Source organism: Spodoptera frugiperda, chromosome 24, assembly GCF_023101765.2.
Source record: "Spodoptera frugiperda isolate SF20-4 chromosome 24, AGI-APGP_CSIRO_Sfru_2.0, whole genome shotgun sequence".
NCBI lineage: Eukaryota > Metazoa > Arthropoda > Insecta > Lepidoptera > Noctuidae > Spodoptera > Spodoptera frugiperda.
This window is the reverse complement of record NC_064235.1, coordinates 4,337,680-4,350,593: the sequence shown is the minus strand read 5'-3', so window position 1 is coordinate 4,350,593 and position 12,914 is coordinate 4,337,680. Positions and strand designations below refer to the sequence as shown.

The window sequence follows — 12,914 nt, the reverse complement described above, 5'->3', positions numbered from 1 at the left end:
TTAATATGATTTCAGAGTAATATTCTACAAAACATATATAAAAATCAGACATAAAAATTTAAGTTAAGTGAGTCTAATTTTTAGTTACCTTTCTCACCTGGTACCTGCGCAGGTGTCACTCGGCAAGCTTTACAAACATTCAGGCATTAAAAAGTATATACAAGACTACTGTAAGCCAAAGGTTAAATGCTTGTAAAAATAAGATATGTCTGACAGCTCTGGGATCTCGCTCTAATATACTGGACACAATTCCAGACTCCGTGCTACTTCTAGTTAGAAATGTTTCGAAAATCCGAAAAATGCCCAGCAATACTTTGCGCCACCTAGAATTCGAACCCAAGACCACTTGTCCGGCAGTCGTACTTGCGACCACTCGACCAACGAGGCAGTCCATGAAATTGTTCAACGTCTTTGCTGTCGACTAGGTTGTATGATCGATGCCGTCGAACGTCGTCGAAGAAACTATTAAAAAAATGTAACTGTCAATTTTCTTTCTCCGAAGTGGTTTTACGCTCTTTGCGTATTTTTTTAATTCTTTAATTTAATAATCGTATTGACTTTGTAGCAAATTATTCTTTCGTTGTATTTATTTTGATAAGTAATTTAATTCATAATTACTTTATTGCTAACGATGGAAGGAAAACATTTCTCGCCTCAATATCCCGACTGTAATCATATCGCACGCAAGTATGTGAAAGTGGAAATTAGCGATGGTATGTTATTACATAAATAATTAAAATTACCTTAAGAAAAAAACTAATAACGTCATATATTTTAATCCCAGACAAAGTAGACAGCAACTAAAATTGGTGAGAATCAGAATAGGCCGTAGTGGTCTATTATATTAGGAATAGGTACAGACATACCCAGATTTATATAATAACTATCGTGAGACATACTGAATTAACTAAAATCACAGTTTACTCATATACATAGAGAAAAGCTCTACTAGTCTCGAGTCACAGAGGGCCTCTTCATCGTGAGCAGCGTGGGCAGACGCGACCACTTAGGTACGACCGATGCGGCCAACGAGGCAGTCCTGTGTTACTTCCTCCATTTTAAATCTTTAACTACCAACTGCACGACAGCACGATTGGCACGATGGCTGGGCAACTGGCTGCCACGCAACGTGTAGCGGGTTCAGATTCCCGCACGGAACAACTCTTTGTGTTCCACAAATTGTTGTTTAGGGTCTGGGTGTCATGTGTATGTCAAATTGTATGTTTGTAAAGTGTAAACGCAACCACGAAACAGGAGAAAATAAGAAAGTGGGCCTTCGTTTAAAAAAAAGGAAACTGAAAATTGTTGAAAGCAAATCCTCCACTAGTATCGGTTAGCATTGGCCGCGGTTACAGTAAATGTGTTAATTATAGATTTGGCTAGACAATTAGCGGCAGAAGACAACGCAGTGTATCCGATCTACGAGAAGAAGTTGAGTGACTACGAACGAATGAAAAATAATTCGTTACAAACGAACGAATTGCTGCGATGTCGGTGGAAAAGTTTCGTCAGAAATATTGAAAAGAGAAAGCATGAACCTTTTATATTTCCCAATCTAAGGTATGTAAATGAACCTCTCGCATCCGGCGTTAGTTCAGGACATGGTGCGGTGCGAGAGGGACGAGAACGCCGTCTCCTCCTTTTGCGAAGTAGCCATGCTTAGCTAAGGAGGAGGTAGGGGGCGTGAGGGAACAAACCTCGTCACGCCCCAGTCAGATCTTCGGCCACCGTATATTCAGATCTGCGGACGGCGAGCAAGGGTAGCTTGCCGCTAGACCAGAACCAGGGGGCCTACTCTAATTCAACGAAAAACGAAGTTTCGTCCGAAACTTCGCAGATCTACAATTCTATTTATTACGAACTTTGGTGAACATAAAAGAAACGAATGAAATGAAGATAAGTAGGATTTGATAAAAAATTAAAAATAAAACGTTATTTCAAGTAATTCTATTAGTAAATCAGTAAAACCTACGGCCGAAGATTAAACGAAACTTCGGATTCGAGAACCGGAGTAGACACCCAGACCTATGCGTAGGGTGCGTCCTCCGTGCGGTGCAAGTGCGCCATCCGACATTGTTACGACGCCTAGCGAGCAGTAAGCAACTAAAACTCGAGAAGACCACGCGCTGGTCACTCGCCGTAGACTATTTTATATTGACGTTAATAGAATATAAGGTTATAGCCTTTCATACTCTTAGCTATTTGATGACTCTTATTCAATAGATTTTTTAAACATTCATATTCTTATTTTATAACATCCCCTTATATTTTATATTCTTTTGATTACAGAGATTTTCACTTCGTAAACAATAGTTTGCAATACAGGCCGAATGAAACAATAACCAATCGACCATCATATCGATTTCAAATGGGCGAGGGTCCAGGAGTGGACAAGTTTGGCCAAATTCCGATTCCGCATTATATACCTGATAATATTCCGACAACTGCGAGTAAAGCTAAACATGGGAAAAAAGTTGCAAAGAAACCTACTGCCAAAAAATAAAAGTTATGCCGTTACTAAACGCAGTTTTGTCACGGAATACAGAAACTAGTTTTTTATATTTCATGAGTTTTGAATCTACGCTAGATCCATAGATGTATAATCAAATTGATTGGAATGCTTACAAATAAAACGTGCATACCTACACTTGACAGTTTTTTTATGTTATAAACCGGTAAACGAGCAGACGGATCCCTTGATGGTAAGCAATCGCCGCCGCCTATCGACACCCAAAACATCAGAGGCGTTACAAGTGCGTTACCATATGGGAGTTAGCAATTTAAGGAATGTTGGGGAATCGGGTTGGGAAGTTTGGGAAGCGGGGGGTAATTGGGGCTCCGGTATCCTCACTGAAATAAAAAACACAACGCAAGTTGATACATGTCGGTTTCTCGTGAGGTCGTGGTATCACTCCGGTCGAGCTGGCCCATTCGTGCCGAAGCATGGCTCTATGACCCACACTTACCGAATTTTATAAGAAAACAGTATTTTGTAACGGTGGATTAAAAAATGCTTTCTATTTTATATATATAAAAAAAAAAAAAACTAGTAAACCCGGCAAACTTCGTATCGTCACCAATGATTTGCTGCATTTCTCTTGAAATATCCAGAATTTTCGTTACTATAATTTTATCCAGAATTTTCTAATGCAAACCGTGGAAATCGGTTCGTGCGTTCTGGAGTTATAGCGTCAGGAAGGAAAACCCGACTTATTTTTATATTACAGAATAACAATAACGAAATTCGTCAAATTACAACTTTCGTTAATATAGGATGACTTAGCTCACAATTACTGTTTAAATATTTTTTTATTCACATTTTTGTTTTTACCCGACTGCCAAGGAAGGGTTATGTTTTTGATTATTCCTGTGATACATGGTCCTTCTTCATGTTACTGGACCTTTGCTAACAAGCAAAAACTAAACGTGATAAGAGATTGACAGCCACTGACACGTCTAATTGACATGTTTATCAGTGACAAGATTTTTTGTCTCATTCTTACTAATGTGTAATAGAATAAGTGTGTCTCTTTGTCATGCTATTGTTTTGATAAAATATCGCAGCCGATGGTAGAACGCTTCATAAAATCAAAATAAATAAATAAAGAGTGAGAATCTTTAATATTTTTCGTAATTTACGTTAAAATCTTGAAATTATGAAAGAAAAACATTTCTGCAAATGTTGTTTATCAGAGGAGTGCTACAAAGACATGGCTAACGACTACTATTTCGAAAATAGAACTGAAAATTATTGCGAAATGTTGGTGAATGTTTTTAATATCGATGTAAGTATAAGTTATTATTAAACGCTTTAAACAGAGAGGAGATGAAAGAGGGCTTTGCCCTGCAGTGGGACCATGATAAAATAAATAGTAAATTATTATTCTAACTTGCATAATTATTAATTTATGCAATTATAGGTAGGTACATAACTCGACGCCTGTCTTCCATAGGGGTATGGGGTAAGCAGAGAAGATAGAACGCCAATTGCTACTAATCTTACATACCTCATAATACTTAATAAAATAATTAATTAACCAAAACTCACGGTTAATTCACGTAAATTAATGGAGAAAAGCTCTACTAGTTTCGAGTCACAGTAGGCTGCGCGACGTCGCCGCGTCTACGCACGCTGCTCATGATGAAGAGTCCCTATGTGACTCGAAACTAGTAGAGCTTTTCTCCATTAATGCATGTGAGTAAATCATGATTTTTTGTTTAATGTAGAAAGTCTCACAATAGTTATTATAAAAATAAAATAATTTATGCTTCAGATTCCAACCAACAATGATAAACGAAGTCTAATCTGTGAGGAGTGTGTCTCCATGCTCCGGGATGCTGCAGCATTTAAGAGGAAGGTGTTAGATATACAGGAGGCTATGAGGAGCAGCATTTGTCGGGAACAAGTTTCTATGGAACTAGGCAAGTAGTAAATATACTAAATTAAATTAATAATGACTCAAATCCTTATTATATTTTATAGCCAATAGTCTTAAATGATAAATGTAGAATTGAAACTTAAAACGAGATATTTACCATGTTTTTCTATTTCTATGAATTTCCGATATTTCGGCACTTTTGCAAGCGCCATGATCACGGATAAACATAAATAATGAAAAACATGATAAATATCCCGTTTTAAGTTCCAATTCTAGTGTTAGTGACCATGTCAGTTTAAAAACGTATATGATAAATGACTATCCATTAACATAAAAATTATTCAATTTGAACTGATAGTCTGGAAATTAGCATGTACAAACAAAATGGTCTGCTTTGTAAATAGTCATAACGTCACACCTTTTTATCCCCGAAGGAGTAGGCAGAGGTGCACAGTCTGGCTCGTAATACCACTGTCCACAGACTTTTTATCATAGTGTTATAAGTCCCATATAATAGGGGATGAGGCGTTTGCCATATACTGGGCACAATTCCAGACTCCGTGCTACTACTAAGATTTTTTTTTAAACCGAAAAACGAGATGAATTTATAAGTATGCAATGTAGTAAATAAATTACAATATTTAATTACAGGTACAAATATTCATGATACTGATTCGATTTATGATTTCAATCTAGAACTGAGTGACACCATTGAAGACAGTGACTTCCATTGGCATAATTTTACTGATGCTGAGAAAGGTAAGTTATCGAGTTACTAAAGAGAAACCTCCATTTTTTTACCATTAAAGATCAAAGAGACAGCCAAGTTGGTTGAGTTTTTTATGGAATAGGTGGCAAACGTGCAAACGCGTCACCTGATGGTAAACAATCAGCGCCGCCCATAGACACCCGCAACACCAGAGGAGTCACAGGTGCGTTGCCGGCTTTTGTCACAACTTCGCATTAGCGACTATACCACAGTGCCACAGTACCACAGACATAACCAGGTGGAAATCAAATATAAGGTCAAACTATTTATTATTCCGGAGTTGAGGAACCGCCTAGCAGGCGTAGGAATGGAGTGGTTTTTAGTTAACTGCCATCAGAAAACTGTTGAAGGTAAATCCTCCACTAACTTAGGTCACCGGTGATCTACGTGGCAGTTAATGTGTTAAGAGTCTGACACTCCCTCTCGCCTTGCCTTGCGATAGACACCATTGGATAATTATCCCCTCAAAAAAAGGAGGTTTTTTTTCAGTAATGAGTTGCACTAAGGCTATGGTATAACGAAAATATGGACGTTATAACGAGTTATATCACACGCACATCACATCCACATCCTATAAGTGGCCACTGCCGACCAAAGGTCCACGGGCCCGCATCGTACGCATTCCGTATGATTTCATCAGTACGCATCGCATGTTGGCATTGCTGATTATGCGGTGCGTACGATGCGGATCAATGAACGCAGTTGTATAAGTTTCTATACAAGACAAACTAAAATCTGCTGCGTGTGATGCGTACGATGTGGGCCTATGGACGCGGGCCTCAAAGGCCTCTTCACACACGGAAATGATTTGAGCATTAATCACCACGCTTGCTCAATTCGTATTGGCGATTTCAAACTTATAATCACAAATTATAAGCCCAGGTTTCCTTACGATGTTTTCCTTCACCGTATTATATGACTTCGACTCAATTCAATTTCAATTTTGTTTCAGAACAAACCTACGCGATATATTTAAACCAAGTAACATTAGATTCTAAAGCAAATAAAAAACAAGTATTTCGTAATAAAGAAAATAATAATTTCTCCAAACGAAATACCGACATTAACTTTACCGACACCAAAGATATCAACTGCATTAACACTTACAAATCTAAATTAAGGAAAGCCGTTAAAAATTCAAATGTAACGGTTTCGAAACAGAATAAACAACTACCCACAGAAAGGCTTGACTTAAAAACTGATCTTTCTGTTGCAAAGACCATTGATGAAGACAGTCATGATTGTTGTACTGCAATAATCGGTTCAGGAGACGATGGTGATGATGTTGATAGTGATTTTGAAGATATTAAAGAAGCTGGGAGTAGTATTAATCAGAAGAAACGTGGTGCAGGTAATTAACAACTCAATTTATTATTATGTTATCGGCTTACTCACGTAACTGTTAGACGAGGAACTCGACTAGTTTCAAGTCATGTTAGAGGCTCATATTCATGAGCAGCATTCCGCGACACACGACGTGGAATTTACAACTCTTTAAATATACATATGTGACGTGTTTCCTCTACTAGTTGTCATTTTAAGATGGGGGTCATAGCCTGATTCCAGAGTTTGGGTAGTGTTATTAAGTTTTTACACTTGAAATTTACACCAGGGACCTTATTTTTGAAACCAATCTCAATGTCAATGCAATTTCATACCAATAAATTATTCAAAGTCAAAACTATAGCATTGACTTTATATTCCATTTGGTTTATTTAATATCCACACAATACATACGCAATATGCGCTAGTGTTGCTACTCAAGTGTACGATCAATGTCAATCGTTCTGAATTGGATTCAAGAATAAGCCCCCATTAAAAACTTCGTTTGTACGACGCTTTCCCTCCCTGCAAAACCGAGTTAAGACACTTGAAACATTTGAAAAATAAAGCCGAAAATACATTGAAATTGATACAAAACTCAAATCTTTGCGTCTTTAGGTCGTTTCGAAATAAATTTGGGTGCATGCTCTGTCCGTTGAAATACCCAGTCTTCAGTGATTTGAGGGAACACTACAGCACGCATAGAAACACTAAATGGCTCTCGTCAATCGTCCGCAAACTACGCGGAATAAATTGTAAAAATGCAGAAGTAACAAATCTAAAATGCAACAAGTGTTCAGAAAACTGCAACAATCTGACAGAATTAATTGAACATTTAAAAAGTAAACACGAAATTTCATTACGTGGAACAGAGCATTATTTAGTGCCATACAAATTGCAAGATGGCGGCCCTTACCAATGTCAGCTGTGCGATGAAAAATTAAAATCTTACATGAAATTAACTATTCATATGAATAGCCATTTTCCGAATAATGTTTGTGAGATTTGCGGGCAGTCTTTTATGAACCGCCGGAGTCTAAGCATGCACGTTCAATGTCAGCACAAAGAAAAGAAATGCACGAAATGTCCTGCCGTTTTTTTGACAAATGGATCCCGTATCAAGCATATGAGACAAGCTCACGGGATAAGAAACTCTAAACGTTACTGCAATTTATGCAATAAGCATTTTCCTTACGCTTACATGGTTGACGAACATAAGATAAAGGAACATGGCTTCAAAAGACCTATTTGTAATTGCCCGGAATGCGGCAAAACGTTTAGTAAGCCGTTGAATTTGAAAACTCATATTCGTAGCGTGCATAGGAAGGAACGGAATTATCCGTGTCCGAAGTGCGAATTGCGGTTCTTTACGAGTTGCGATAAGAAACGCCATGAAAAAACTCATGAAGAGTTAAGATCGTTTTGCTGTACTTATTGTGTTAGTAAGTTTAAGAGTAAAGATTCGTGGAGAAGGCATTTGAGGAGACAACATGGGCATGTGTTCAGCGGCTTAACATTGAGTAAAAGTGACTGTATTGAATGAGTCGGAACTGCGGACTACCTAGCGGGTTTATCAGAGCTCCGGCTAGAAAAGCAGGAGTAGGAACGGGGTGGTTTTCAGTCAGTAAGAGTCTGACACTCCCTCTCGCCTCGCCCAAGACGCGAGAAGACATTGGATGATTTTCCCCTCATAAAAAAAAGCATTGAATGAGATTCGTCAACGTTTTGGTCGATAGAAATAATATCTACCAAGGCTTGAGTAAATATACAGGGTTAAAGGGTAAGTCGACCTAAATCCTTTAAGACGTAATAGTTTACATCATTCCTGACTGATTTGACCATGGGACCCCATATCCCAAACTTAACCGTTTTCAAATTATCGGCATTTTAACTTTTTTGATAAAATTTCCCATTTTTTTGGCTATTTCTCCCTTGTTTTGTCTTTGGTGGCTAAATTTTGTTTTGTTTTTGCTTTTTTGTGTAGTAGATTAGTTGCTTTATTATTTAGAAAACTAAAACTGTAAATAACTGTACCAACTGAGTCGTAGCAGACGATCGAATGTTAAAAAAGTAAATAAATTTGTGATAAGTTGTTTTTCTTTATAAGATATTTAAAAAAAAGTCTATGACAACTGTTCTGCAAATGTGCGTTAAAATATCTACAATTCTTCAGCTTTCTGATAAGGTATAACATGATAGGGAATAATTTGAATTCTTTGCCAAAACATCGATGAAGTACTACAAGGTAGTAGTAATAAGAATATCGATATTTAGGCTTCAAATTTAACTTGAGTCAGATAACAAAATAAAACAAACTGGTTCACTTCACTTCAGAAGGAGTGTCAGGGAGTGGCTTTTTTTTTTGAGTGGAGAAAATCATCCAATGACTTCTCCCACCTTGGGCGAGGCGAGAGGAAGTGTCAGACTCTTACTGACTAAAAACCACCCTGTTCCTTCTCCTGCTTTTCGAGCCGGAGCCCCGGTAAACCCGCTAGGTAGTCCGCAGCTCCGGATCAGGCATCAGCCCTACTGGGCTCCATCTGTGGTGGTCTGATGGCTCTTTGAGGCGCGCGCGGAACGCTACGCGTCGCACGCACGGGTCTGGTTCTGTTCGGGCGGTGAGCTACCCTTGCTCGCCGTCCGCAGGCCCGCACTGGACACTAATTATCCCAATAAGTGGATCGGGAGAGGCGGACCTGTACCGTGGCCAGCTAGAAGTTCAGACCTGACCCCTATGGATTTTTATGTGTGCGCCTCAAAGAGCCATCAGACCACCATAGATGGGGCCCAGTAGGGCTGATGCCTGATCCGGAGCTGCGGACTACCTAGCGGGTTTACCGGGGCTCCGGCTCGAAAAGCAGGAGAAGGAACAGGGTGGTTTTTAGTCAGTAAGAGTCTGACACTCCCTCTCGCCTCGCCCAAGGTGGGAGAAGACATTGGATGATTTTCTCCACTCAAAAAAAAAGCCACTCCCTGACACTCCTTCTGAAGTGAAGTGAACCAGTTTGTTTTATTTTGTTATCTGACTCAAGTTAAATTTGAAGCTTAAATATCGATATTCTTATTACTACCTTGTAGTACTTCATCGATGTTTTGGCAAAGAATTCAAATTATTCCCTATCATGTTATACCTTATCAGAAAGCTGAAGAATTGTAGATATTTTAACGCACATTTGCAGAACAGTTGTCATAGACTTTTTTTTAAATATCTTACAAAGAAAAACAACTTATCACAAATTTATTTACTTTTTTAACATTCGATCGTCTGCTACGACTCAGTTGGTACAGTTATTTACAGTTTTAGTTTTCTAAATAATAAAGCAACTAATCTACTACACAAAAAAGCAAAAACAAAACAAAATTTAGCCACCAAGGACAAAACAAGGGAGAAATAGCCAAAAAAATGGGAAATTTTATCAAAAAAGTTAAAATGCCGATAATTTGAAAACGGTTAAGTTTGGGATATGGGGTCCCATGGTCAAATCAGTCAGGAATGATGTAAACTATCACGTCTTAAAGGATTTAGGTCGACTTACCCTTTAACCCTGTATATGTGTGAAACAACGCTTGCGTTGTTTGCATTTAATAAATAAAGGTTTTATATAGAGCAAATATAATTGTTTTATTTTCGAAGTAGCAAAGATTTAAAGTACTATTTTAACGTAATAAATTATACCTAAATGTTGAGGCCTTCTCATTCTTTATTTTTATTGGTTTTTTAAATTTGCCACCATCGGCTAAAATATTTTATATCAACAATAGCATGCAGCATGACTAAGAGACACTTATACAAATAGTCGTTTGTGAAAATGAGACAAAACTACAAAAGCACAAAATGACATTTGACAGCAAAATGACAGTATTTGCAACGTGTAGTTTTTCCTTGTTGGCGGGAGTTCAGTAACTCGGTATCACACCGAAAATTACGGTTTCTATGAGAATTGCCTTCTTCTTATTTAATTCTATGAATTATTCACATAATTTAACTTCTAAAACAACAGCTAAAGATATCCTAAGAAAGTTCTTGGCAACATTCTCTCAAAACTTCAAAAAACTATTTCTTGTTTTGGTTGGCAACCCAGTAAATAGAACTGTCATCCTGTTGTATTGACGAAAGTTGTAATTTTTTATAATTTTGTTGATTTTTGTATGCAAAACAGTAAAATTAATGCAGTAAATGAATTGAATAGCATCAATATATTATATGTAACAGAACAGAGCTATATTTAATAACAAAATGGCTACGAAAAAGGGAAAAGGACCGTTGTTTGACGGTGGTTTATGTCGATGTTGCGGAAATATGAAAAAATGTCGTGTTTTGAACATTGAATACGAGAGTTTAGGCCAAAAGGAGGTTTATTCGGATATGATAATGGATTGCTTCGGTTTGCTGGTGAGATTACATCTATATTCAGCCTGTGAAGCGAGTTTCTAGTTCGACCTTATAAGGTTTCTTTTCTGGTTCATATTTCTTATTTTTATGCCACTTTTAATGAACTTTAATTGTTATTTCGTACACAATAGTGCTAATCTGAACACACAGTCTTATTTATTATATATTGGTCAACAATTTAACAAAAATATATGTATAATCAAAGTGCCTAAGGGCATCATCATGATTTATCTGTGTTTTTTTTTTTTTTTTTTTATATTGAATGGGCCGACGTTTGGCCGCTATCTCGCCTGATGGTAAGTGATGATGCGGCCTACGGTGGAGCACGTCTGCCCATAAGCAACCTATTCACTCGGGCTTTGAAGACACCCAGGTTGTACCCATCAGGAAACACAGACTCCGGCAAGGAGTTCCACTCCCTAGCAGTTCGCACAAGGAAGCTTGAAGCGAAGCGCTTCGTGCGAGTGGGTGGGATATCCACCATGAAACGGTGACGCCTCGCCGATTGTCTTGTGGTTCGTTGATGGAAAGGACTAGGGGGAATCAAGTTGTGCAGTTCCCCTGCACACTCTCCGAAATGTATCCGGTAAAAAACGGAAAGGCTTGCGACCTTGCGCCTGTGTTCAAGGCTTTGAAGCCGGGCCTCCACAAGCGCATCATCATTGATGAGCTTCTTGGCACGCCTTTCAATGCGCTCGAGCGCATCCAACTGGTGTCTAGCCGAGCCATCCCAAAGGTGAGAACAGTACTCCATACATGACCGAACCTGCGCCTGGTACAGGCTCAGTAGTTGTTTCGGTGTGAAGTACCGTCTCACCTTCGAGAGGATACCCAACTTCCTACCAGCCAGATGCGCCTTCGACTCTATATAAGAACCGAAGTTTAGCGTTGGCGATAGAGTTACGCCCAGAAGCTCAAGATGATCCGATATTGGAACGGATACATTTCGGAAAGTAGGAGTCAGCGGAAATTGACTCCGTTTGGCAGAGAAGAGACACGCCTGGGTTTTGGTAGCGTTGAACTTGACCAAGTTGGCGTCACCCCAATCGGAGACCGCCTTCAAGGACGAGTTCAACCGTTCGACCATTGATTCTCTTAGAGACTGGATCTGTGTTCCGCTAGTCCGCGCATCGGACACATACCTTTCAACAACTGTGCTGTCATCCGCATACCCAAAGATACCGGGCTTAAGCAGGTCGTTGATGTGCAGCAAAAAGAGCGTTGCTGAAAGTACTGACCCCTGAGGGACTCCGGCGTTAATGCCAAATTGGTCAGACGAGCAGCCATCGATGACTACTCGAATTGACCGATCCGTCAGGAAGTCTGCAATCCATCTGCACAGATCAGCGGGAAGTCCATACGCAGGAAGCTTGCCGACAAGACTGTCGTGCCATACCCTGTCAAAGGCCTTAGATATATCGAGCGAGACAGCTAATGCTTCCCCGTGCTTCTCGATGGCCTCGCTCCAAATGTGAGTGGCATACGCAAGAAGGTCCCCAGTAGATCGGTTGCGGCGAAACCCATACTGCCGATCGCTGAGGAGGTCGTTACCTTCAAGGTATGCCATGAGCCTGTTGATAAGCACACGTTCCATACTCTTGCAGAGTATGGACGTGACCGAGATAGGTCGGTAATTATTGGGGTCGGCACGACTACCTTTTTGGGCACAGGCTGCACGTTGGCCAGCTTCCATGCAACCGGCACTTGACCCGTCTCTAAGGAAAGGCGGAACAGACGTGTCAGGATTGGAGACAACTCAGGCGCACAGGTTTTTAAAACCACGGCTGGGATTCCATCGGGTCCACTGGCCTTATTCACGTCGAGATTACGCAACGTCTTATATACCTCCTTCTGTCGGATGCGAATTTTCGACATTTTTGTCTCGCAAACGTTATGTAGAGAAGGAGGCATAGCGCCACCAGTATCAAGACGTGAAGACTCCGCAAATAGGGAAGCAAACAAGTTCGCTTTCTCTACTGCGGTGTGAGCCAGCGTCCCGTCAGGCCCCAGGAGAGGCGGAAGTGAGGGGCGGCAGAAGTTCGATTCAACC

The 12,914-nt window shown here is 39.6% G+C and overlaps 3 protein-coding genes across 11 annotated transcripts in view; all 3 read left to right on the top strand.

Annotated features, from left to right (window-relative positions):
- Window positions 1-466: 466 nt before the first annotated feature.
- LOC118278793 (uncharacterized) lies at window positions 467-2,647 on the top strand. Its single transcript, XM_035598148.2, has 3 exons — window positions 467-713; window positions 1,374-1,560; window positions 2,290-2,647. The coding sequence occupies exons 1-3, from the start codon at window positions 632-634 to the stop codon at window positions 2,501-2,503; spliced, it is 483 nt and encodes a 160-aa protein (XP_035454041.2). The 5' UTR covers window positions 467-631; the 3' UTR covers window positions 2,504-2,647.
- Window positions 2,648-6,976: 4,329 nt separating this feature from the next.
- On the top strand, window positions 6,977-9,565 carry LOC118278931 (zinc finger protein 93-like; the record flags this gene model as incomplete). The annotated part of the gene is made up of 1 exon (XM_050703375.1): window positions 6,977-9,565. A coding segment is annotated over one exon (1,038 nt), but the record flags the coding sequence as incomplete, so codon positions are not given.
- A 975-nt stretch (window positions 9,566-10,540) lies between these two features.
- Window positions 10,541-12,914, top strand: part of LOC118278870 (gastrula zinc finger protein XlCGF26.1-like) — a 206,449-nt gene continuing 204,075 nt past the window's right edge. For 7 of the 9 annotated variants that reach the window (XM_050703592.1, XM_050703591.1, XM_050703593.1 and 4 more), the window contains exon 1: window positions 10,542-10,864. In XM_050703592.1, the coding sequence (XP_050559549.1) occupies window positions 10,709-10,864 (156 nt within the window). In that variant the 5' untranslated portion in view covers window positions 10,542-10,708. Of the gene's footprint in view, window positions 10,865-12,914 lie in introns of all 9 variants that reach the window. The other 2 variants (XM_050703599.1, XM_050703600.1) reach the window with 1 other exon arrangement.